Below are 25,830 nucleotides of genomic sequence, written 5' to 3'. Positions count from 1 at the left end.
TAGTATAGCTGTATTACATTTTCAACATGGTGGATAGTGTGCGCAATTTGCAGTGAAGAGCATCTTCATTCATTTGTCTGAAACGTTTAGGTTCCATCTTGTCTTCTTGCCAGATAGAATTTCATTTGTTGCTCATGCGAGAGTGGTGCTCTTAGCGGACTCACCACGTCACTGACAAACGACGAAAGCCTTACGTAGCACGTGATTTACTAACGAAAATGGCAGATAGTAAACAGAGACAGGCGACAACAGGAGACGGGAGTGAAGACGTTAATAGTATTCCATACCCTTTACGATCGCGAACGGTAGGTTCCCGTGTGGAAACTGAACTAACCATGTCTGTAACAGGGGAAAGTGACCCTAAAGTCCAAATTCTTCCCGCTGCAGCTACAAATGACCTCGGTGCGTTAATGGAAATGCTGAAACAACAGTTTGACGCAGTAAATGAGACTATAAAAACACAAAATGAGACTGTTAACGCCCGATTAGATGCTGTAAGCGAATCAGTAAAAACACAAAATGAGACTGTTAACGCCCGATTAGATGCTGTAAGCGAATCAGTAAAAACACAAAATGAGACTATAAAAACACAAAATGAGACTGTTAACGCCCGATTAGATGCTGTAAGCGAATCATTAAAAACACAGCTAGGCACAATCAAAACAGATCTGCATAAAGAAATTACGGCTGAATTAAATACCCATTTGGGTGAGGTGCAAACTAAGATCAGTGATCAAATTCAGAAAATGCAGAAACAGGTGAAAAGTGAAATAGCTGAAGTATCTGGAACATTAAACACAAAAATTCAGGCAGCTACCAAAGAAATAAACTCAGTTAGAAATGCAGTATCTGACATTGAAGGTGTAGTGGAGGATCTGTCGAGGCAGATAGACTCAATCAATATTGAAGAACAGGTTAAGAGCACCGTGAAAGCACACGCGGAGGCATTGTCGGAACACTACGGTGAATGGATAAAGGGTAAAGATATTTTTATCGAAAAGAAGGTCAGGGAGGAGCTTAGGGAGACTGTCAAGGATGTAACTTATGAAATCTTAGCTGCCCCTGGTAAGTCGGGAGACACAGTGGTTTCCGAATTGGGACAGATTCGGAGGACACTTACACGGGATCTTCCCGAGTGGAAGCAGCAAGTAGTGGACGAAGTCAGAATGCTGAGAAACTGGGTAGAAAATCCATACACGCATACGCAAACTATAGGGAACAACTCTTTAGACGGTGACGAATTTCAGTCAACTCCTTATCGTTCACCGCCTGATTACATGCAAAACAACAGTCCTGTTGAGTCCCGAGTAGGGAAACTAAATGATCCGCCCACAATTGTGAGTTTAATGCAAGAGGAAAGTGTGATTAAGCATCGCACTTTTCCTGTTTTTCATCCGCAGAAGCGAGAAATACACCCCATCGTGTTCCTAAAGAATTTTTCCGGCATATTTCCCAGGAGCTGGACAGACAGACAGCGTATTCAGTTCGTCACTGGCTTTATTTCTGGTGATGCAGCATTATGGGGAACGGAAATGGTAGACACGTGTAGGAATTATGAAGAGTTTGAGAAAATGTTCTTGGCAAAATTTTGGAGTAATGGGGTACAGCAAAGATTAAGGAAGGAGGTGTATGGTGCGGAAATTTTCAATGAGAAGCATGGAAGTCTCCGGCGATACTTTGAGAAGTATCTAGCAAAAATTAAATTCTGGGATTCTCCGATTTCTTCCAAGGACGTAATTATGATTCTCAAAAGCAAACTCCCTGTGTCTATTAGAGAGAAATTAGTAAATGTGTCCGAAGAAGACACGGATGTATTCCTTTCTGTGCTGGATTCCTTAGATTTAATTAGCGAGGATGTGCGCTCCAAGGTTGGCAGCGGCAAATTCTTCCCTGGCAGCCAGCAGAATGCATCGCACGCGGACAACAATGCGCCCAAGGAGAGAGCGAGCTACTGCGACCGCTGTTACCAACCTGCCAGCGGTTATCAAAACGCAAACGGCAATAACTTTAAACGGAAGCAGAAAACCAATTACAGTAATCAGCAGAGATACCACCCAATTTACAACCACCAGGTACAACATCAGTACGGAAACCCACCCTTTAATTCTGCGCCTGAGCAGTATGGAAATTCTCCACAAACTAGTGGTAATTTTTCAAATGGGCCAGTGTACAATCAAAGTTATAGGTCGAAATATAGCAAGTGGCATGGGCAAGGCGGAGGCCACCCAGCACAACATAAGAACAACTATTCACAGGATAGAGGACCGCGGAACAATTTTCAAATGGCACCAAATGCGAACTTTCCTTCACAAGGAAATGGTTTTGCCGGCAACCAAAAGATCGGGCGACATCAGCCTTCTCAAGTATTCTATTCACAAGTGAATGCACCCAGTGGATTTGACCCCTTTACACCGGCATTTGTACCACATAACCAGCACCAATATGAAACGGAACAAACACTTAAGGCCATGAATGACAAACAGGTTAAACATCCTGCGGAAAATTAGAGGCAGCACCTTTCAGCCTCCTAGAGGTCGCTGCCGGTTCCACTGGTGGGGGTACTAACGAATACTCTGATTCTGAGTATGTTAATGCGATACGGTACGACCATGAGACCGACTTACGAGATGACCTTGCACCTGACCTAGAAGCTCAAGACATTAATGACATTTATGATGAACAGGTCCAAGCTTCGATTAAGATTTATATTGCCAACATTCCTTTCACAGCCATTGTTGATGCAGGAGCAAACATCAATGTGATGTCATCATGTCTCTTCAGACAGGTGTCTTCTGTTTCAAAAGTTTTATCATTGCCGATTCAGGGCTGCTCCATATCGCGAGCGACTGGTCCATTGAAACAGAGAGTTGGTTTACAGACACAGCCTCAACTGCAGATAGAATCTGTTTTGGTTTCTTGCTTCTTACGTACTGGAAATTTCCTTGTGTGAACTGTTAATGATAAGTATTGTGTTGGACAGCGCACTGACTACATGGTAACGGCTACTACATGTAAACTTTAAGTATTAAATGCTATGTATGGAAAAATTGTTTATAGTGATGGACATTGAACTGATATTTCTTCAACAAGCTGAAGCAGGAAATAGGGGTTGCACCAAGAATTTCAATTTAATTTTAAGTTAGTATTAAGAAAAAAAAAATGCTTGCGAGGCGATTGCCCGGAGCTATATAAATATGTAAAGGTGAGAAATGGAGAAGGATGCGTAAATAAGCACTTCTCTCAAGGTACAAGAATATTTATAGATTTATTTTTAGTAATGTAAGTACTTGAAGTTCTGTAGTAAAAGCCCAAATTACCTGCTTAAAAAAAAAAAAGGTACATGGTCAAACAGTCCAGACAGTGGACAGGAGTAGAAGAAATAGCTTAAAGTTCAGTTAAAGCGTGCTGTTAAATGGAAAAACAAGTGGTAACCCGCATGTGTTCACGCAAGGAGACAAAAAGCTGTAGTAAACTAAGTAAGGTGAAATACAGTACAAATGGAGGCAAACCATGAAGCATCAATAATGTAGCGTAAGTACTCCACGAGGCCATTAATTGCTATGAAAGTAAACTATTTCCCTGTGATCGGAGCCCAAGGTAAAGAGTATATGAGGAATGTTAGCTGACGAATTGATTTCAATAGAATCGAGGTACTAAATAACCACACAGCAAGCCACCTGTATCATAAATAAGTCCAAGTAAAGATCTTCAGAAGATCTGTAGTGTAATCTAGCGACCATTCAATACCCTAATTGAAGGCTAATCTAAAGAACAAGCAATGCAGTGATATTTAAACTTAATATTGACTATAACCTGAGTAAGACGTAGAAGTAGCAAAGCATGCTGTAAGGAAGGAGGTTGAAGTTTATATATGTGCCTATGTTTATTAAGATAATTTTATTTACATGCAGATTTTATTGCAAAAATGTCTCCTAAGACACTCCTCTTATGAAATCCATTTTCCTTCTGCCCGTTCCTTTTGATCCTGGTTCATTAACCCAGACCAAGGGTCGACTTGTAAAAGGCACGTGTGCTTCGAAGCAAAGCAGTGCTTATGAGAAATGAGACACGTAGCGTGATGAACTTCGCTAGCTTTGGTAATGTTTGTTATGGACCGGTTGCGTAAACCCAGTGAACTGTCGGTAATTCCATTCATGCAAAAAAAAAAAAAAAAAAATAGTAGACACGCGTTACCCTATTTTTTTTTAACAGAGAACGATTGCTGAGTACATGAAGCGAAGAGGGAGAACTATTGTTATCCAGTCTGCCCTCAAATATAAAAAAAATTTGGCAAGCACAAAGGAAAGCACAAAAATAAAAAAAAAGATTCAGCGTTAAATGTGTACTCGTTAAGTAGTAGATATGCTGCGTGGCAGTAGAAAATGATCTTGGGTGCACTAAAGAATAAATGCAACGAGTGTTGCGAAACCTGTAGTTTTCATAATGAGGAGATGAGCACTTAAAAGAAAGTTTGAAAGAATATTTTTAGGTTCACTAGTGAAAGCAAATCTTGAGATATAAAGAGTCCATTCATAAAGCAGTTGTTCACTGGACTTAACAAAAGGAGTGACCATTAATTGTAAATATTAGCTCGTAAGTGATATTTTGTAAATAGTAGAATATAAGTCTTTCTATACCAGTGGAGGAAACGTGCAAAATTGGTTGTTTTGTAAATGAACTCTATCGGCGAAGGAACTAAGCACGAATGCTGTGTGAAGATGCACACTAAAGTGCGACGTGCATAATAAAAATAACTGTTCACTGTATACTAGTGGTAGTGTTGTACTGCAAGTGTAAAAAAAAGAAGTCAAGGCTACGACAACAGGTGCAACGCAAAGTTCAGTGTTGTTCTAAGTGCAGCGACAGCTAAAACATTCGTCGTCACTTACCTGTGAGCCTCATGGGAGGCAGTTGACAGAGAAGTATGGAGGCAGCTTCAGTGTCTGGCTCCTCCGATGGAAAACGCGCGCGAGGTGTTTGTATCGATGCACTCGTGTGATACGAAGTTCACAAAAAAAAAAAAAGGAGCACTCGACGACCACCAGCTCTGTTACAGCCTGAGCGCGAACGGATACTGAGTGTTGGAGCTCACGCAACACTGTGCAGCCGCTGTGAGTGGCTGACGTGTGGGTGACGAAACAATAAAAACTTTAAACTGCTAACCGCCATGACTTCCATCGTACATACTGGAGGAAAGACATTTGTACACTTGTGTGACTACATTTTCATATGTAAATTATGCAATTTTCTTGAGTTAAAGTTAAGATGAGTGAGAAGTAGATTGTTAGATTACTCAGACCTTAAAGCCATTAATACCGGCACTCCTGAACACTGCTAAAATGAATTATAATCCTGTCTCTTGATGGACAAAGAAAATGAATGTGCACTATAGGAAGACCCTAAACTCCAGACCAGTCCCGATCCTTAATAAATGTATCCAGTAGCTTGTAAGTCATACTAATAATTTTCCACTTCTTCTGTTTCATATTGTAAATAAAAACCCGGGAAGCCACTTGAATTCCTGGCACCACAGTGGAAAGGACAGATGTACTGCATGATGAACGCCGTAGACAGCTAACACAGAAAGTGAAAGCATCACGAAGTGTAGTGCTACGTTATTAAACTGTAATTGAACCACAAGGAGTCAACAGATGCTCGAACATTGTCCACTCTAGTTTAGTGAAAATAAGCACTCACTGTACTCATGTATTAGTTGTTAAGCTCAAGAGAAAGTAATTCCTGAATTCTATCCCCTGAAGTGCGAAATGAACGTTCACTTATTGTTATAAGCAAATATGGACCAAACTTAAATATGCACATAAATGTTAATTTTGGTATTATGGAATGAAGTGACTGATGAACAAAGAATGAAAAACTTTATTTTGAAAAATGATAAATATCTGATATATGTTTATAAATGTGATTTCAATTTATGTACTTTGTACGCCAGTAACGTTATGTAAATGTCACACCAAAAATCACGAATATCTCATGAGGACATGAGGATCGAGGTAATCCTTCGGCATTCCCTCTCTCCTCATGGGAGGCAATGTGATATTCGCTATTTTTGACTTCATTAAAACAGCAAACACGAGTAGTTAATACTTTCAGCCAGAAGGCAAATACTTGTTTGTAAAGAATGATTAATATATAATAAGGCGTCGCATGGCGACGGTGGAATTTTCTAGATAATGTAATTAGTCGTCTTTGGGCGGCAATATAAACAGAAAAGTACGGATGGATATGCGATCCTTCACTATTTTGTTCGCTGGAGAACAAATGAAGCCTTCAGCGCTAAAAAGACTTGTACTGTTTTTCTGAAGTAAGACGGACGCAGATTTGTGGCGGTCTGATCTAATTATTTTTACTAAATAAATAAAAACGTGTTCCGTCTAAGTTTTGAGTGAAGTGTAGGAAGAAGAACTGTTGTAACTTACCGTGACGAAGCACGAGCGACTCAAGAGGACAATGGCTATATAAAAGAGCGCTCAATGGACATGATACGGACATAAAAAATCTACCGTCATTGTAGTATTAAGCTTAAGGTACGATATATGTTTTAGTTATAATAAATATTTGTTCTGGGAATACTGAATCATTTAGCAGTGCTCATTCCTATTATCTCCTCAGTATTATTTTCATTTTAATTATGCATTTTGCTAATATTACAGACTCCAAGATCAGCAGTCCAATGTGCGTGTTACATTGATAAAAAGAAAACTGTTTTATCGTCTTCTTGCATCAGCTTTAATATTGAATTTCTCTTTTGTGTGATGTTACAGTTGTTTTTGTGCCCTTAAGAACTTTCTGGTCCCTTAGGAAATTGTTTTGTCATAACAATAACTTCACAACCGGGTATGATCGCATCTACGATCATGAAGTAATTAGAAAGACGATAACGCAATTTCTTATTCAACAGCACGCTAGTTGTGACTGCCTCAAGCCACGCGAAACCGCAAGTAAAAACTATTCACATCTCATAATGCAATATTTTATGACAATGGTCAATCCATGATTCTTACGCCAATTGTGATTGATAAAACAGTTAGTTAAATCTCAATTTCCAACTTTCCATTGAATAGCAACATCACTTCTATTTTGTAACATCACACTCTGTTCTGTGCAAGCCACTGTCGAGAATGGCAACGACAACTAACTCATACACAACATTTTTGGTATGGAATTATTTATGGATAAAATGATTAAAGTTGGTACTGATCTTTCACGGAAATACACTGACTGAATAATGTAATTGCTTGAAATGAACTACGATAATTTTTAAGTAATACCGTCCCCCGTCCACGCGGACGAACTTCAAAATAGTTTGGTTATTGCAAAGACGCTCATAATCAACTATTGGGGGTACAACTACGACATTTTGAATCATGCCTGCAGATACAAATGTTGCTGCGATTATTGAACATACGGTATCGAAATCAGTATGTCAATAATTCTGACAGAATATTCTTAACGCTACAAAACGTGCTGCGATTACTGTAGCATCGCAATAACCGTGAACCCGACAATACACAGACGTTGCAGCACACTAACACTTACCTTTAAAAAACTATGTTTAGATCAATTAATCAGGTACGAAAATTAAAATCATCGGACTTGTAAAACTCATAATTTTCTTTAACCTCGCTGAACCACTGTACACCAATCGATAAACAACAAAAATATTAAAAAGCTTTGGAAGGCGAATAACCGGCTTGGGTTTATGGAAAGAATTTTCGGGAAGGGTGGTTCATCTGTAAAGGAGACCCTAGTGTGACCTATTCCTGAGTAATGCTCGAGTGTTTCGGTTGCTCACCAGGCCGGGTTAAGGGAATTAACTAAGTGCGAGGCAGGTTACTAGATTTGTTACCGGTAGGTTCGAACAACACAGTGTTAGGAAATACTTCCGGAACCGAAATGGGAATCTCTGGAGGGAAGGCGACGTTCTTTTCGGGGAAAGCTGATGAGATAATTTAAAGAACCAGCATTTGAAGCTGACAAGAACGATTATGTTGTCACAAGCGTATGTTTGGAGTAATGACCGCAAATATAAGTTGAAAGAAATTAGGACTCGTACAAATGCTCATAGATATCCGATTTCCCGCCACTCTATTTGCGAGTGGTACAGGAAATGACACGACTAGCGGTGATACAGGCCATCCTCCGCCACGCAACGTACGGTAGCTTACGGAGAATGTGTAGATGTAGATGTAGATGTACCTACGACATACGAGGCGCGACAATAAAGTAGTGAGACTGATGTGAAAAAAAAAATGTGGCTTACCGTTTTAGTCTAGTGCTGTCTCTGTCAAAGTAGTTCCCTTCTGATTGCACACACTTTTTCCAGCGCTTCTGCCATTGATGGTAACATTTCTGGAACTCATATTCTGTAATATTCTCCAAGACCCTCGTCACAGCTTTTTGGACATCTTGTGTTGTTTGAAAATGGTGTCCCTTGACCGACGTTTTGACTCTTGGAAATAGAAAAAAATCGCACGGAGCGATATCTGGTGAATAAGGTGGCCGTGGTAGTACTGAAATTTATTTTGAGGTTAAAGATTGCTGTACTGACAGAGCAGTATGGGGTGGCGCATTATCGTGATGCAGAATCCAATTATCAGCAATGATGACACGGACACGAAGAACTCTTTTACGAATTCTTTCGAAAATTTCTTTGTAGTAGTATAGGTTAACTGTTTACCCAGGAGGCATCCACTCTTTATGAAAAATTCCCTTGAAATCAAAGAAGCACACAAGTATGCATTTCACTTTTGACTTTGACATGCGAGCTTTTTTTTGGTCTTTGAGCACCAGTGCGAACTTTGCAGTTTCGTCTCTGGTTCGGACTGAAAAAACCAACTTTCATCACCAGTGATAACACGGCTCAACAATTCTAGATTGATTTCTGTTTGCTCTAACAGATCGGCTGCCACATTTTTCCGTGTTTCTAGCTGTTGTGATGTGAGATTTTTGGGGACCATTTTTGCACAAATCTTTCTCATACCAAGTCTTTAATTATTATTAGACGAACAGTTTCTCGATTGATGTTCAGTTCTTCTGCAATCATTTTCAAGGATAATCTTCGGTCAGATCATAAGAGTTCACGCACCCTGGCCAAGTTGACATCGGTCCGTGAGGTTGATGGTCGTCCACTGCGGTCTTCATCTTCAACATTCGTTCTGCCTTCACTAAACATTTTATGCCAACGAAAAACTTGAACTCTTGACATAACCTCCTCTTCAAAAGCCTTTTGAAGCTAACCGTAAGTTGTCGTCGCGTTTTCACCCAGTTTAATGCAAAAAGAAATGGTATAACTTTGCGCAATATTATGCAGTTCCATTTTCGTGACGAGAGACACAAACACGTGTTAACTTATTACAGCACAACTCATGACTGAGCAGTTGCATCGATATGCCACTTGGACTAGAAGCAGCTTATAGACCAAGGTCAAAGATATTGTGCTTACGCAAGCCTGCAGGTTTGCCACATCTTGCAAAGAAAATCAGTCTCAAAACTTTATTGTCGCACCTCATATAGTGTGTTACAGAACTTTTTTATTGTAATTAAGTCATAAAATTGTTTAAGCTTTGTAAATATAAAGACTAGAACCCTATCAGAAGCTGTGCGACTTTGCCAGAAACCGTTAATTTCTATATAAATGAACAATGATCCAAAGGCAGAAAATAAGTCTATTTTGCATAAATAGAGATTGTGGATTCTTTGTGAAGAATATCTACTGTTTTCAAATTTTAAAAACTCTGGTGGTAAATGTGCGATCACTGTGTAACGCAAATGTTTTCAACCCATGGATCGGTTTCAGGCATTCGTTGATTGTAATTTCGCTCAAAGGATCAACCAAGCAAGGAGGCGCTATTGCCAGCACACTGAACATCGGTTCAAATCCTCGTCGGGCTGTCCAGATTTAGATTTTATGTTATTTCCTTATATCGGTTAAGGCAAACTCCGCAATAGCTACTTTCAAAATGACGCGATGCTACTTGTTTCCACACCATTCCCTAATCCGAGCTTGTTCTCAGTCGCTGACGAATAAATTCCGCATTTTAACTACCTAAAAGTCAGCGGAATATGCAAGCATTCATGACGTACAAATTATATAAATATGGCTTTAAACCTAAAATATACCCTCATATAAGTTTATTTATAAACATTTGTTGATTTTTATGTACCATGTAACACGAAACTCATTTTTGAACAAATTGTGAGTATAGTACATACTTTTTGCAGTCTTCGAAACTAGCTGGCTCTTATTTTCGAAATGTCGCTGTGTGTCCAAAAAAAGAAAACAAAGCACCAAGTAAGTGAAAATCATAGAACCTATCCAAATAATAACACCACGTTTTTACTGCCGCATACTAATTGTTTAAAATATTCCAAATCCTGTCAATCTTCAGTTTCTAGCTTTGGTTCACTATCTTTAAATGTTGTGACTGTCCCAGAAAGACTGTCACTAATTTTGTACATTGTAAAATTTCCAGTTTTCCGCTGGAGTACACGTTGCAATTTATAGTTTACTTTGTCAGACACACGACCACGAGCTCGACCCGACTATATCTGCACTTGCTGCACAGTATCCAGGGCGTCACATAGTTCAGTACGAGCAGCTTCCTGTCGTGAAATGGCTTTTGATGCCACTGAAAAGTTAGCGTTGACGTACGCCAATTTCCCATCCAGGGTATCTCTAAAGACCTTTCTCTATCTCTCTCAGTTTTCATAGCACTTGATTCATCTCTATCAAGCTCAGAAAAGATTGTCTTTATTTTGGTGTAGTTGGTGCAATAATACTTAGCAGCATTAAGCCAAGAACCCGACATCTGCATCATTATTCTGCAATTCACAATTAAGTGTCTGTCAGAGGTTTCACGAGACTGCATTTAAGCTGCTTCTCTACCGTTCCACTCTCGAACAGCGCGAGGGTAAAGCGAACACTTAAATCTTTCCGTGCTAGCTGCGATTTCTCTTATTTCATTATGATGATCATTTCACCCTTTCCAGGTGGGTGTTAACAAAATATTTTCACACTCTGAGGAGAAGTCCCTCACCGCACAGCAATACTCCAAAAAAGGACATACAAGCGTAGTACAGACAGTCTCTTTAGTAAACATGTTACATTTTCCAAGTGTTCTACCAATAACTAGTAGTCTTCGGTTTGCTTCCCTCACAACGTTATGTATTTGATCTTTCCGCTTTATGTTATTCATAATTAAAGTTTTAAACATTGCTGCGTGGTCAGCGATCGCTTACAAAGTAAAATTGAAGCAATAACAGCCCTCGGTCGCAAAAATTAAGTCTCTTGACCTGGTTTCGGCACAACTATGAGTGCCTTCATCAGAAGTAAAACGTGAGTCTGATGCTATCTGTTGCTCGACATATGTTAGCAGCCCGTAGCGGCTTGCCTTCCACGTATTCTATTTTAAAAATTTTGTGACTAAAGCTTTATCGCTAGATTTTTGTTTTATACGTGACAAGCCAATTTGAATGTTTTACTTTTGATGAAAGCACTCATAGTAGTGCCGAAACCAGGTCAAGAGACTTAATATTTGCGACCGAGGGCTGTTATTGCTTTAATTTTGTTCCTAATTGTAACCCCTAAGTATTTGGTTGAGTTTAAAGCCTTTAAATTTGTGTGACGTATCGTGTAACTGAAATTTAGCGGGTTCTTTTAGTACTTTGTGCACGACTTCACACTTTTCATTATTTAGAGTCAATTGCCACTTTTTACATCGTACAGATATCTTTAGTAAATCGTTTTGATCATCTGATGACTTTTCAAGACGCTAAATGACAGCACCATCTGCAAACAATCTACGAGGGCTACTCTGTCTCCAAAATTGTTTATTTACATCAGGAACAACAGAGGGCCTGTAACACTTCCTTGGTGAAAGCCAGATATTCGTTCTGTTTCAATCGACGACATTCTGCCAGTTATTACGAACTGTGATCTTTCTGGCAGAAGATCTCGAATCCATTTTCACAACTGAGACGATACTCCATACACACGTAGGTATTCACTCGTACCACTTTCCAGTCTTTGGGTACGGATCTTTCTATGAGCGAGCAGTTGTATATGATTCCTAAAATGGAGCTATTGTATCAACATTTTCTGAAATGACTGACTCGTATACGATCTGTACAGGAGGCTTTGCCTTTCTTGAGAGTTTTAAGCTGCTTCGATACATGGAGGATGTCTACATCTAAGTTACTCGTGTTGGTAGTTGTTCTTCATTCTAATTCTCGAAAATTTACTCCGTCTCCTTTTGTGAAGGAATTTAGGAAAGCCGTTTTTGTGACTCTGTTGCAGTAGTTCTGTCATCACAACACCACCATTGCTATCGTGCAGTGAGAGTACTGATTGCGTCTTGCCACTGGTATACTTTTTATACGAAGAGTATCTCTCTGGATTTCCTGTCAGACTTCGAGAGGTGCTCATGCCTTGAATTTATGCACCCGTAGCATAGCTTTCACATAGATTATCTTAGCACAGGAAATTAATTTGCCCACGTCAGTGTAATTTGATCTCATGTGCCAGGCACGTGACGTACACCATACCGGGATAGAGAATCTGAAGCCCTTTGGCTGCTTTAGCCATGTACGAAGCAGCGACACGTTGTCTGTATTCACACCATCCGGCCACACTAACTTCACGAAGTTACCAAGCAAAATGGCACTTGTCTGGTTGTTTACCCTCGAGGGAGCTTCACGCGTTAGGAGGAACATTTTTCCATGTCCGTCAACTTAAAGAACATTTGCAACGTAACGCTCACCAATGTCGATGGTTTCATCTACGGGCCTCCATACCTTCTGGTCTGCAACGCCGATTCAAATTTTGTTGAGCAACTCCATGCAGCACACGGATAAATATTTCTTTCTCAATGTAGATTGATCTGGAACTCGAGGAGTTGCTTGGATTCCTCAGTTTCTTCGATCTCATGTTGCAAGACACACGAGTCCTTGAAGAACGACTGAAGCGTTGAAGATGGACCCATCTGTTGAAATAACAGCGTTTGTCGGCTGCCATTTTCAGCACTTCACTTCAGACAGTTGCTGCGTTTGTCGTTATTACAGTGTTGGTACTGCTCTAAATTTAGCTTCACACTGTTTACAAAGTAATATTTTTCCGTCAGTGGCTAAGAACTTCTCTCTAAAATCACGAACAAAACCTCGCCACTTCATGAAGTTCTAATACTTTGCTTTCGGCGTGTTGAACCAGACTGAATTTGCATTCAGTCTGAACAGTGTGACCACGAATGCGATGTTTATGACATCGGAAGTCGCCTTTGTTGGCTTCGAGTCCTTGTCTATTATAACCCTGATAAAGAAAACTTTGTACTTGTTTTTGTGTTTATTTGTGACAATATCCCTTTAAACAATCTTGTGCGACCAACATTCGCATTTTTTTTTATTTGTGTGTTCTTAAAGATACAAAAAATATATGTATTTTTGGCAAAAGTTGGCCGAAATATGACGTATTAGTAAAAACGTTGTAAATATGACATCATATGCTCAATGAAAATACGTTTTTCTGCACTTATAACTGAATTAGTGCATGAATTCTTGTAAATTTTGGCCTATAGTTCAGGAGAAAAATATGACCGGGCCGTACTAAAGACGTCGTTGTGTTGTTGCTTGCTTCCCACTGTGATGGGGATGTGTAGAAACTGATCCTTGATCTTAATATCAAATTAAATTGTTTCAAGGTTAACAGATCGCGATGTAGTTGGAACGTCATCCGTCCAGCCTGTGACAGTCTCTCAGAGGTTGTCAACATACGTTTTGTTTTTAAAACTCTTGACTTTGCGCCATATATCCGTCATGTTAGCACAGACATTTACAGAGGCACTGGACCATTTCCAGGCCCAATTTTTGCAATGTTTCTAGAATCGCTTCTCTCTGCCATCGAAGAAGCTGCATTTTATGTACATTTCTCCGTAGGCTGATGTTTGAATTTTTTAATGTTGATATTTTTAAAGTAATAGCGCAGCAGTATTCCAGATTCCACGACATCCTTTGCCAGTTATTACACGGACGGTGAACAGTTGTCCTCGGAAGTAAAGATACCTTTCTGCATGTTCACATCGAGAGCTGACAAGCTCAGAAATGCCATGATTTTTCATTCACTTCCGTCTCTTTCGCAAGCTTTTGTTTCAGTATCTGTTGCGTTTTGAATCGAGTGAAATATTATATCTGTGGAGCCCTATTGTTTACAGAATTCTCACATTTCAGACGTTTTGTGAGACATTTCTAGCTTTCAGGAAATTGCCAAGACCCACTCGTACCCTGGCAAGCTGCACGCAGTCGAAGCGGACCTGAGCAAGGAGGGGGACATACAGGCCGCCTTTCGCTGGCTCAAGGATAACCTTGGCCGCGTCGACATCCTGGTCAACAACGCTGGCGTCTTCTTTGACTCTCAGCTTACAGGTTAGTCAGCTTACCTCGACCAAATGAGTGTCATAGCTAGCAAGTTTAGCTTAGTTTATTTAAGTAGCCTAGATATTTGTATGTTGTCTGCATCATACGATAACCCGCTATGGTGCTGAACAAGCCAGATGATCTACAATTCTGATACCGTTCCTCAGGGACAGTAACGCTACAAGCCGACTTTTCACACAAATGTGATTCCACAACAGTGGAAAATAAACGGCCTCTAGAAAACGGGACTCTTGTCATGTAGCAGGCATATAGTTAGAAAAAATGACTTTGCAACACAGCACTTGTCTGACACACAACATGCGAACAACGGAATAAATGTTAGCCCAAATGGTATCTAACCAGCTCCCAAAATCAAGAACCCACATCAGGAGCCACCATCTCTAGTAAAATCAGCATGTTATGAATCTGTTAGGTAGGGTCCATACAGGGAACGTTTGAAACAATCAACGAGAAGAAAAATGTAGCGAACTCAAACGAAACAGAAGCGAATATTTTGTTGTTGATAATGAAGAAAATCATTCGAAGTCGGATACAAATTTTTTTGAGGGCAAAGCTTCAAGTTTACTATCTGAAGAAAAAGCATATTCTACAGTGATCGTTCATCTGAAGACTAACATAGGCAAATGGGCAGAATGCATGGAATGTTAGCTTAGGGTTTCAGGAGAATTTTAACTTGTTTCGTATGCCCTGACTGCGTTTCGTTTGCACTATATACGCAGAAAATGTTGGGGAAGCAGTAAGGAAAAGAATATTATTATTTTAGGGTTTAATCATCTGAAATGACGTAATGCCATCAATGGTCTACATCCAATTCAGCAAAGGCAAGACTATAAAATTTGTGATCTTCAGAGAAGGTCTGTTTATTAGCAGCCCTATGGGCTCTGAGGCCAACGGCCTTGCTGCAGTGGTTCCCATCGGATCACCGAAATTAAGTGCTGTCGCGCTTTACTTGGATGGATCACAGTCCGGGTTTGCCAAGTCGTGTTGGCAGGTGGGGTGCACTCAGCCCTTGTTAGTCCAATTGAGGAGCTACTTGACTGAGAAGTAACGCCACCCGTCACGAAAACTGACAACAGCTCGAAGAGGGGTGTGCTGAACTCATGCCGTCCGTACCCGCATTTGATGACGCCTAAGGGCTAATGATGACGCGGCGGCTGGTCGGTAACGTTGGGCCTTCAAGGCCTGTTCGGATTACGTTTGTTTTAAGGGCTCTAAGGCCAGCAACCTGCAAGCAGTGGGAAACAGTTTGTGAGCATCCAGAGAAATTGACTCATTCTTGAGTTGGACTGCGATTACAAACGTACTTTCCATACAAATATGAAATAAGAAGTTACCCTGCTGAGGCGTCGACCTCTTTCCTAAGCCCGACCCTCGAACGAGAGTGCGAACTCGCATTCGGGAGGACGACGGTTCAAACCCGGGTCCGGCTTTCCCGATTTAGGTTTTCCGTGTTTTCCCTGAATCGCTTAAGGGAAATAGCAGGACGTTTTCTTCGATAGGACACGGTCGCTTTCCCTAACCCGAGCTTGTGCTCCGTCGCTAATGACCTCGTTGTCGACGGGCCGTTAAATACTATCCTTCTCCTCCTCTCCTTAGACTCTTGAAGCCGGCTAGTTACCCCTGTCCCGCGTTATCTCTGTTTCCACTTCTCTGCACGGTGATGTTGAACGCCGCACCTGCTGCCGCTTCACCACACTGAAACTATCATGCTGGACAAATGCCAGGACGCCGCGTCTCGACGCCTGCGTATGCTGAGACACCCTGGCGGTAAATGACTGTTTGTCATGTACCCATCTGTGGCTCAGTGTGTTACGTTCGGCGTATCCCAGCAGTATTCGAGTTACGCTTGCAACGCAACAACGAACTATACAATGTAAATAGTAAATAGTATTGAGGAGATGCGAACTCTTAATTACTTCAGCGAAATGCCAGAACCTCGGACGCTGCTATCACGTACCTGTACAGTTTTGCACTTACACAGGATGTTTCCGTAAGAGTGTGCAAAAATTTAACAGGACATAGAGAACGCTCCATTGAACAATTTGAAACAGGGAATCTGGGACCAGAGAGGCCACCTTAAGGAAATGTGGAAGTAAACATGTCTACCCCTTTCTTCATATTTTCGCGGCGCAAATACTGATCCATAAAATTTTGGGCGTGCAGCCGCATAAATTTATGCGGCTCCAGGCCCGAAATTTTTATGGATCATGTCTACCGCTTTGTCTAACATTACTGTTTATCAGCTGATTTACAACTAACATCCGTACAAGTTTACACGTACTGAGTTGTTTATTTACATGTACATTCTGTATTTTCTGCAAGGAAACGAGGAGGACGAACCTGATTACAAGGAAGTCATGATGTGAGTTTTGTTTACTTTTGTGCGTGGCCATCTTCCGCAGCAGCTGTAATGTAATTAAAAAGAATTACACCAGACGTGTTTCGCTTTTATTTATAAAACATATTCCGTGGTTACTTGTGTTTCTTACATATTCTGCTCCTTCCCTCCTTGCAAGCAGCGGTTGGTGTCGAAGAACTTCATTCCATATTTTCACTTGGCACTTTTTGCCGGTCTGCAGTATTTCTTGAGCCGCACTGCATTATTTACACTTCACTTTCTTAAACTGTTTCTCATGTTTTTCGACGCCAACTGTTGCTAATAAGGAGCAGAATATGTAAGAAACTGCAACGACCACGGGAGATGCTTTATAAGTAAAAGCGAAACGCGTATGTGTAATTCCTTCAATTAGATTGCAGTCAGCTCAAGACGGATAACCGATAGTAACAGATTTGTTTACTTAACTTGTCCATAAGGTGACTCTGTTGTATCGTATTTATACTATCCGTATGACAGAATGTCCTATGAAGAAACGACAGACCCATTCATTACTCAGTGCTATTCAGAGACGCACAGTGCGATACGACGGAGCAGTATCGGTATTTCCTGATCACTAGATTGGAAGGGGAGGTCCTATTCCATAGCCTGAGAGGTCACGTGACCTGAATCACCTTGATTATTTCCTATGGGACATCTAAAGCTTCTTGTGTATGAGACCCCAGTGGATATGAAGATGGAATTACTTGCCAGAATTGTATCTGATTGTGATGTGATTCGAAACGCAACAGGGATATTTGTCAGGGTGCGTCAGGACCTTGTTCGCCAATGTCACGCTTGCAGTGAGGTTGATGGCCGTCAGCTTTAGCACATTTTGTAAGATACAATATAAATGATACGTTCATTGTGTCAATGATGTGATTTGCAGTTAACTGTAACTAATGTAAATAAAAAAGTACGCTCTAATGTGATTTTATTCTTATTATCTCCTTACGTTGGCTTCTCCGAACCCAGGATCCCGGCCTCAAATTGTAGAGTGGAGCAACCTCTATTTTCCGTTAAGTTTTTGCACTCTCTTACGGAAACCCCCGGGTATATTGGTTATTTGAGTCAGAAGCATCTCAATGTTCAGAAAGGCATATGTTATACAGGGTGGTCCATTGATCGTGACCGGGCCAAATATCTCACGGAATAAACGTCAGACGAAAAAACTACAAAGATCGAAACTCATCTAGCTTGAAGGGGGAAACCAGATGGCGCTATGGTTGGCCCACTAGATGGCGCTGCCATAATCAAACGGATATCAACTGCGTTTTTTAAAAAATAGGAACCCCCATTTTTTATTAGATATTCGTGTAGTACGTAAAGAAATATAATTTATTTAGTTGGACCACTCTTTTCACTTTGTGATAGATGGCGCTGTAATATTCACAAACATAGGGCTCAAAATTTTAGACGAACAGTTGGTAGCAGGTATTTTATTTCGGTTGTTCCAATGTGATACATGTACCTTTGTGAACTTATTATTTCTGAGAACGCATGCTGTTACAGTGTGATTACCTGTAACTACCACATTAATGCAATAAATGCTCAAAATGATGTCCGTCAACCTCAATGCATTTGGCAATACGTGTAACGACATTCCTCTCAACAGCGAGTAGTTCGCCTTCCGTAATGTTCGCACATGCATTGACAATGCGCTGACGCATGTTGCCAGGCGTTGTCGGTGGATCACGATAGCAAATATCCTTCAACTTTCCCCACAGAAGGATTCGAACCAGCGCCCGTAGCAGTCGCGCGGTTCCGGACTGAGCGCCTAGAACCGCTAGACCACCGCGGCCGACCCGCCCGTTGGGCATTTTAATCAGAATAGCCATACATCAACACGATATCGACCTTTTCTGCAACTGGTAAACGGTCCATTTTCACACGGGTAATGTATCACGAAGCAAATACCGTCCGCACAGGTGGAATGTTACGTGATACCACGTACTTATACTTTTGTGAATATTACAGCGCCATCTATCACAAAGCGAAAAAAGTGGTCCAACTAAAACATTCATATTTCTTTACGTACTACACGAATATGTAATAAAAATGGGGGTTTCTGTTTAAAAAAAAACGCCGTTGACATCCATTTGACCTATGGCAGCGCCATCTAGCGGGCCAGCCATAGCGCCATCTGGTTTCCCCCTTCAAGCTAGGCGAGTTTCGTTCTTTGTAGTTTTTTCGTTTGATGCTTATTTCGTGAGATACTTGGCCCGGTCATTATCAATGAACCATCCTGTATATGAAACAACATGTTGTAAATATACGTAATCACAGAAAATCAGAAATGTTTATAAGTAAAATCATTACAATGAGAAGGAAGCAAATAGTCTAAAATTGTGACATACTGTGCTGTCTCCGTTGTCATCGTGTGTTGTTTTACCACTGGTGTGAGCTGCTCAGAACCGAAGGTACCAGCTCTTGTCAGGACGTGCTAAGAGTCTTGGTTTGTCGACTGACCATACGATATTATTTATACACCTACAGAAAATCCCTGTGTGATTAGTAAATTAAATGATTCATAGAACTGGAGCTTTCGTACCATGATATTACGCTAGGTGTTATTAGCAACTTAGAATTAAAATTAACGACAGTCCACATGAGCTCATTAGCTGTTTATTGTAAAATTGTTAATCAAATGTTCTTCCTACCGCACTTAGGTACACTCCTAGATCCATATTCACTCTTACTAAGGTCTACTTCCACTTACATTCTAATTCTAAGCCTGTTGCTATCGACCCCTACAACTGCGGTTCGTTTGATTAATCATTTTAATTACTTTAATGAATGTTTTCCTGGCACTTGATCGACCGCATTTTTTCTTTAAAGGAATTTCCACACCAATATTTACTCGGTTTATGGATTTTATTTAGTACACCGACCATCGCTGTTTAACAGTCTTTTAGTTTGATGATGACCGTTGAGGGATCACTCAGTATTGTTTATAGCTGCAACAACTTGGAACATGGTAATTCTCATCAAGCACGAAGTAATCACTTGTAAGTAATGAATATGAGAATCGATGATCAACAGCACCTACAACATAGTATTTCTAGCAAAAGTTTCTTCAAGTGTTGAGCCAAAACAAGCGTTGTGTCCCTGTAAGAGGTACAGAGGTGAGCGAGTGTGCCGAAATTAACCCCAGTTCACTACCACCAGTACCACGTCATCGTAACGCTCCTTTGTTTAACATACAAAGGATTGCAACATTATCTAAGAGTGAAACTAAATTTAAAATAACTTTTCCTAACTTCTTATGCATACGTATATTAATGTTAACATTGTTAAGTCTCACAACGTGGAAATGACTGTGTTAGGCAAGATATACGATCTTAAGAAAAAATAAATGGCGCTGCATAATAAAAATAGAAAGCTAAAAATTGATCAGAATATGCAAGTGTATGTCGCAATTAAAAGTTACAAGTCTCAATTTGATCTGAGAAATGTTTTGGTCGAAATCAGCGTTTTTATGAAAAATTGAAGGCGCTGAACATTAGAGTCAGAAAGATGAAAATTCATATGTAGCCTCAGTTTCATACAAAAACGTTAACTAAAAATGGTTCAAATGGCTCTGAGCACTATGGGACTTAACTTCTGAGGTCATCAGTCCCCTAGAACTTAGAACTACTTAAACCTAACTAACCTAAGGACATCACAAACATCCATGCCCGATTCAGGATTCGAACCTGCGGGCGCAGCGGTCGCGCGGGTCCATACTGTAGCGTCTAGAACCGCTCGGCCACTCCCGCCGGCAAAACGTTAACTATGTGACAACAATAAGCTACCTCTATTAATTTTCGAGTCATTTCCTAAAAACCAAATTTGGAACGAAAATGTCCATCTTCATGATAGCTCATGTGTTTGGTGCTTGAGGCGCTCAATTTCGCGGTTATCAGCGCCCGTACAAATTTCCAACCTTTGCTCAGACCAATGTCGCCACTTTCATGAATGATGATGAAATGATGAGGACAACACAAAACCCAGTCATTTCGAGGCATGTGAAAATCCCTCACCCCGCCAGGAATCGAACCCAAAACCATGTGCTCTCGAAGCGCGAACGCGACCGCGAGACCACGAGCTGCGGACTCATGGTAGACTATTCTCTGTATTTGTAATGGAAAGTTATAATTACAGCACTCAATTCATCCATGCAATAATAGAGCTGTACCAAGATTAAATACTGTATTGTAAATAACAATGATCACAAGGAAACTTAAAGAGGTTGTTCAGAGGTCATGTTTTACTGTCCGTTCCTTTCTAAAAACACCAGCCAGCAAAGTTTAAATGCAGTGAGCTAAAACTTTTTCAGTAACTTAAGCGAACTTAGCTCTGTTTATATAAAAATTGAGATTGTAAATTATTAAACTACAGAGCTGTCAATTAATATCTGTCCGAGGTAGGGGCCATTAGGTGCTGCGTTTGCAAGTACGGTAGCTCAGCGTGTTCGATCAGAGCGCTGCTCGCCCTCTGTAATAAAAAACTGAGTAAAGGAATCAACGATCACCTTGAACGGATGTCTTGTGACGTTCACCCAGACCAAACGCAACGAACAATACCGAACAAAATGAATAAAAGCGGTTCTAGGCGCTTCACTCCGGAACCGCGCTGCTGCTACTGTCGCAGGTTCGAATCCTGCCTCGGGCATGGATGTGTGTGATGTACTTAGGTTAGTTAGGTTTAACTAGTTCTAAGTCTAGGGGACTGATGACCTCAGATGTTAAGTCCCGTAGAGCGTAGAGCCATTTAGCCCATTTTTGACACTTGGAACAAAGATATCACTCTTTTCGCGTCAGTTCTACTCCTGCGTGCGTATTGCTTCAGAGGACATCAGACCTGGGCAGACTTGAGGGCGTTTTCGCCACAAATAGGAAGCGAACTCGTGAGGACTCTACACTGTCCTCGACCGCTTACACTTCATGGCAGTAAATGTTTGTGTGCCCCCCCCCCCCCCCCCCCCCTCACAATGTTGACGAAACCGTGTCGCAAGTGACGAAATTATTTTCCACTTTTAAGGTGAGCAATTCCCTTTTGGTGATTAGACGTCAGGGCGATAGACCATCTGACCTGGAACTTACTGTAGAGGCCCACTCCGAACTGTTAACAGTGCTTATTCCGATAGGTGTATTATTATTATCATTAGGGATATTATTATATTTTATGCTTTTGAAGTTTTACACAATATACATGCATCAACAAAGTTTTGTATCACCCCAGTCCCCAGAACTGAAGACACATGTTGACTGTGGATATTATATCACTGACACAGTCCCTTTGACTGTTCAGAGATGTCACTAAACCCACCCAAAGATGTAAACAACCATGCATGACCAGCGCCTATCAGGCAGAGGGGGTCCGACAGCCGATCAGTTCCAGTTCCAGTCATTCCACCTAAACGGTCAATACCGCGTTTGATCGTGTCCGAATTGTTACTTTGTGCCAGGAATGGCTCTCAACAAGGGAAGTGTCCAGGCGTCTCGGAGTGAACCAAAGCGATGTTGTTCGGACATGGAGGAGATACAGAGAGACAGGAACTGTCGATGACATGCCTCGCTCAGGCCGCCCAAGGCCTACTGCTGCAGTGGATGACCGCTACCTACGGATTATGGCTCGGAGGAACCCTGACAGCAACGCCATCATGATGAATAATGTTTTTCGTGCAGCCACAGGACGTCGTGTTACGACTCAATCTGTGCACAATAGGCTGCATGACGCGCAACTTCACTCCCGACATCCGAGGCGAGGTCCATCTTTCCAACCATGACACCATGCATCGCGGTACAGATTGGCCCAACAAAATGCCGTATGGACCGCTCAGGATTGGCATCACGTTCTCTTCACCGATGAGTGTCGCATATGCCTTCAACAAGACAATCGTCGGAGACGTGTTTCGAGGCAACCCTGTCAGGAAGAACGCCTTAGACACGCTGTCCAGCGAGTGCAGCAAGTTGGAGGTTCCCTACTGTTTGGGGTGGCATTATGCGGGGCCTGACGTACGTCGCTGGTGGTCATGGAAGGCGCCGTAACGACTGTACGATACGTGAATGGCATCCTCCGACCGCTAGTGCAACCACATCGGCAGCATATTGGCGAGGCATTCGTCTTCATGGAGGACAATTCGCGCTTCCATCGTGCTCATCTTGTGAATGACTTCCTTCAGGATAACGGCATCGTTCGACTAGAGTGGCCAGCATGTTCTCCGGCCTGGGATGGATTGAAAAAGGCTGTATATGGAAGACGTGACCCACCAACCATTGTGAGGGATCTACGCCGATTCGACGTTGACGAGTGGGACAATCTAGACCAACAGTGCCTTGATAAACTTGTGGACAGTGTGCCATGATGAATACAGGCATGCATCAATGGAAGAGGAGGTGCTACTGGGTATTGGAAGTACCGGCATGTGCAGCAATCTAGACCACCACCCTTGAAGGTCTCGCTGTATGGTGGTGCAACATGCAATGGGTGAATTTCATGAGCAATAAAAAGGGCGGAAATGATGTTTATGTTAATCTCCATTCCTATTTTCTGTACAGGTTCCGAAAATCTCGGGGCCGAGGTGATGCAAAAATTTTTTTGATATGTGTATTAAAAAGTTAAAACTCATAAACTTTTGCATTTATGTTAATGGTTCCTGATCCTGCTGAGTAAATAACGAGTAGGAACATTTTCATTCAGTGATCACAAAGAGTAATGTGGCCTTGCAGACTGGAAATTATGGTCAGTATGTTCCCCTTTGCTTTCTGGCTGACAGCAAAATAGTTTTCAGACTCTTTGAAACGCTGAAAGTAGGTGTAAAGCACATATAGGCAGATTACGTGTCTTTCATAACGACATAAAGCATCAAAACAACAGTGTGTTTAAGAATGGCTCTGAGCACTATGGGACTCAACTGCTGAGGTCATTAGTCCCCTAGAACTTAGAACTAGTTAAACCTAACTAACCTATGGACATCACAAACATCCACGCCCGAGGCAGGATTCGAACCTGCGACCGTAGCGGTCTTGCGGTTCCAGACTGCAGCGCCTTTAACCGCACGGCCACTTCGGCCGGCAGTGTGTTTAAGATTACGGCGTTTAGCAGTACCTATACAGAATAGCATTTGTGGTGAAAGTTGTTTAAGGCTTTTTTAAAAAAATCTTCTACGATTTTTTATTATACAAAGAACGTAATTCGTTTATAGAGAAACACACATTAAGATGGACCTTCAAGGTGCGAAACCGATAATGGGTCTTTGAAAGGACTAGTACAGTCATATGGACTTTCATTCATTTTAATTCTAATTTTCTAATAACACCTTGCATAATATTGCAGCCAATGCCATCAATTATGTTTTATGTTAGGTGTTTTTGTCCCACCTATAGAGTAGTTCGCAATAAAGTAAAAGTAAACTTCCACGTTCTGGTCCAAGACAGGCCAAACTGGACCGCCTGATCGCTGTCATTCTCTGCCAATGACGTCATCGAATCTAGTACGGAGGGGAATCTCATCAGCACACCGCCCTCCCCCTGACTATTGGGTTTCCTGACCTTGGTATACAAATCGGTCAAATAGTTCCTGAGTGTACCTCGTACCATTACTCCTACCAAAGAAAAATCCCGGGAATCGAACCAAGATTCTCTGACTGACAGGCAACCACGCTGACCACTCAGCTATTGCGACGGACTGTTTGGTTAATACTTCGATACTTGAAGACGACTTAAGTTAATGGAAGTACCCAAAGTGATTTCGTCACAAAAATCAGGTCACACGGAGGACGTTTTCCACAACAAAAATATCTGAGAGCTATAGAATCGGCAAGAGTTATTATTGACATGCAAATGCAGGAATATTGAACAATCTGATTTGAGAGAGAGAAGAAAAACCTTAGAAATTTTTCACAATGTAACCATATTTGAAAATTAATTTGCAATGCGAATGTAAAATGACTCGTTCCACATTATTACGATCTATCATGTAAAATGAACCGCAGAGCATGTAACGAACTAACAAACTTAATATTATGCCAGACAATCGAGCAGGACTCCAGAATGGGTCGCACCAGTGTTGTATACGAGGCCTTTTTCATACATGAACTACACTTTCTTAAAATTCTCCCAGTAAGCCGAAGACGACAATTCACCATCCCAACTACCGACGTTAGGTGCTCGTTCCGTCTGATGTCGCTTTGCAACGTTACGTTGAAATATTTAATCGACGTGATAGTGTGAACCAGCGCATTACTAATACAGTATTCGAACATTAGGAGATTGTTTTACTTACTCATCTACATAATTATTTTTTCTGTATTTACACTAATTTGTCATCCATCACAAGTAAGATTCTGAATAATCCTGTATCTTACCTTTTTTTTTTTTTTGTCATCAGTCTACTGACTGGTTTGATGCGGCGCGCCACGAATTCCTTTCCTGTGCTAACCTCTTCATCTCAGAATAGCACTTGCAACCTACGTCCCCAATTATTTGCTTGACGTATTCCAATCTCTGTCTTCCTCTACAGTTTTTGCCCTCTACAGCTCCCTCTAGTACCATGGAAGTCATTCCCTCATGTCTTAGCAGATGTCCTATCATCCCCTTTCCTCTCCGATTCTGCGTAGAACCTCCTCATTCCTTACCTTATCAGTCCACCTAATTTTCAACATTCGTCTACAGCACCACATTTCAAATGCTTCGATTCTCTTCTGTTCCGGTTTTCCCACAGTCCATGTTTCACTACCATACAATGCTGTACTCGAGACGTACATCCTCAGAAATTTCTTCCTCAAATTAAGGCCGGTATTTGGTATTAGTAGACTCCTCTTGGCCAGAAATGCCTTTTTTGCCATAGCGAGTCTGCTTTTGATGTCCTCCTTGCTCCGTCCGTCATTGGTTATTTTACTGCCTAGGTAGCAGAATTCCTTAACTTCATAGACTTCGTGACCATCAATCCTGATGTTAAGTTTCTCGCTGTTCTCATTTCTACTACTTCTCATTACCTTCGTCTTTCTCCGATTTACTCTCAAACCA

General features: G+C 41.3%; 1 protein-coding gene across 1 annotated transcript in view; it reads left to right on the top strand.

The window, feature by feature from the left end:
- LOC126456487 (farnesol dehydrogenase-like) overlaps positions 1-25,830 on the top strand; it is a 64,838-nt gene that overhangs the window by 6,083 nt on the left and 32,925 nt on the right. The window contains exon 3 of the mRNA XM_050092238.1: positions 14,261-14,433. Coding sequence (XP_049948195.1) covers positions 14,261-14,433 — 173 coding nt within the window. The remainder of the gene's footprint in view (positions 1-14,260; positions 14,434-25,830) is intronic.

The sequence above is a fragment of the Schistocerca serialis genome, chromosome 2 (assembly GCF_023864345.2).
Source record: "Schistocerca serialis cubense isolate TAMUIC-IGC-003099 chromosome 2, iqSchSeri2.2, whole genome shotgun sequence".
Lineage (NCBI taxonomy): Eukaryota > Metazoa > Arthropoda > Insecta > Orthoptera > Acrididae > Schistocerca > Schistocerca serialis.
Note: the sequence above shows the minus strand (reverse complement) of the source record. Positions and strands in the feature narration are given on the sequence as shown.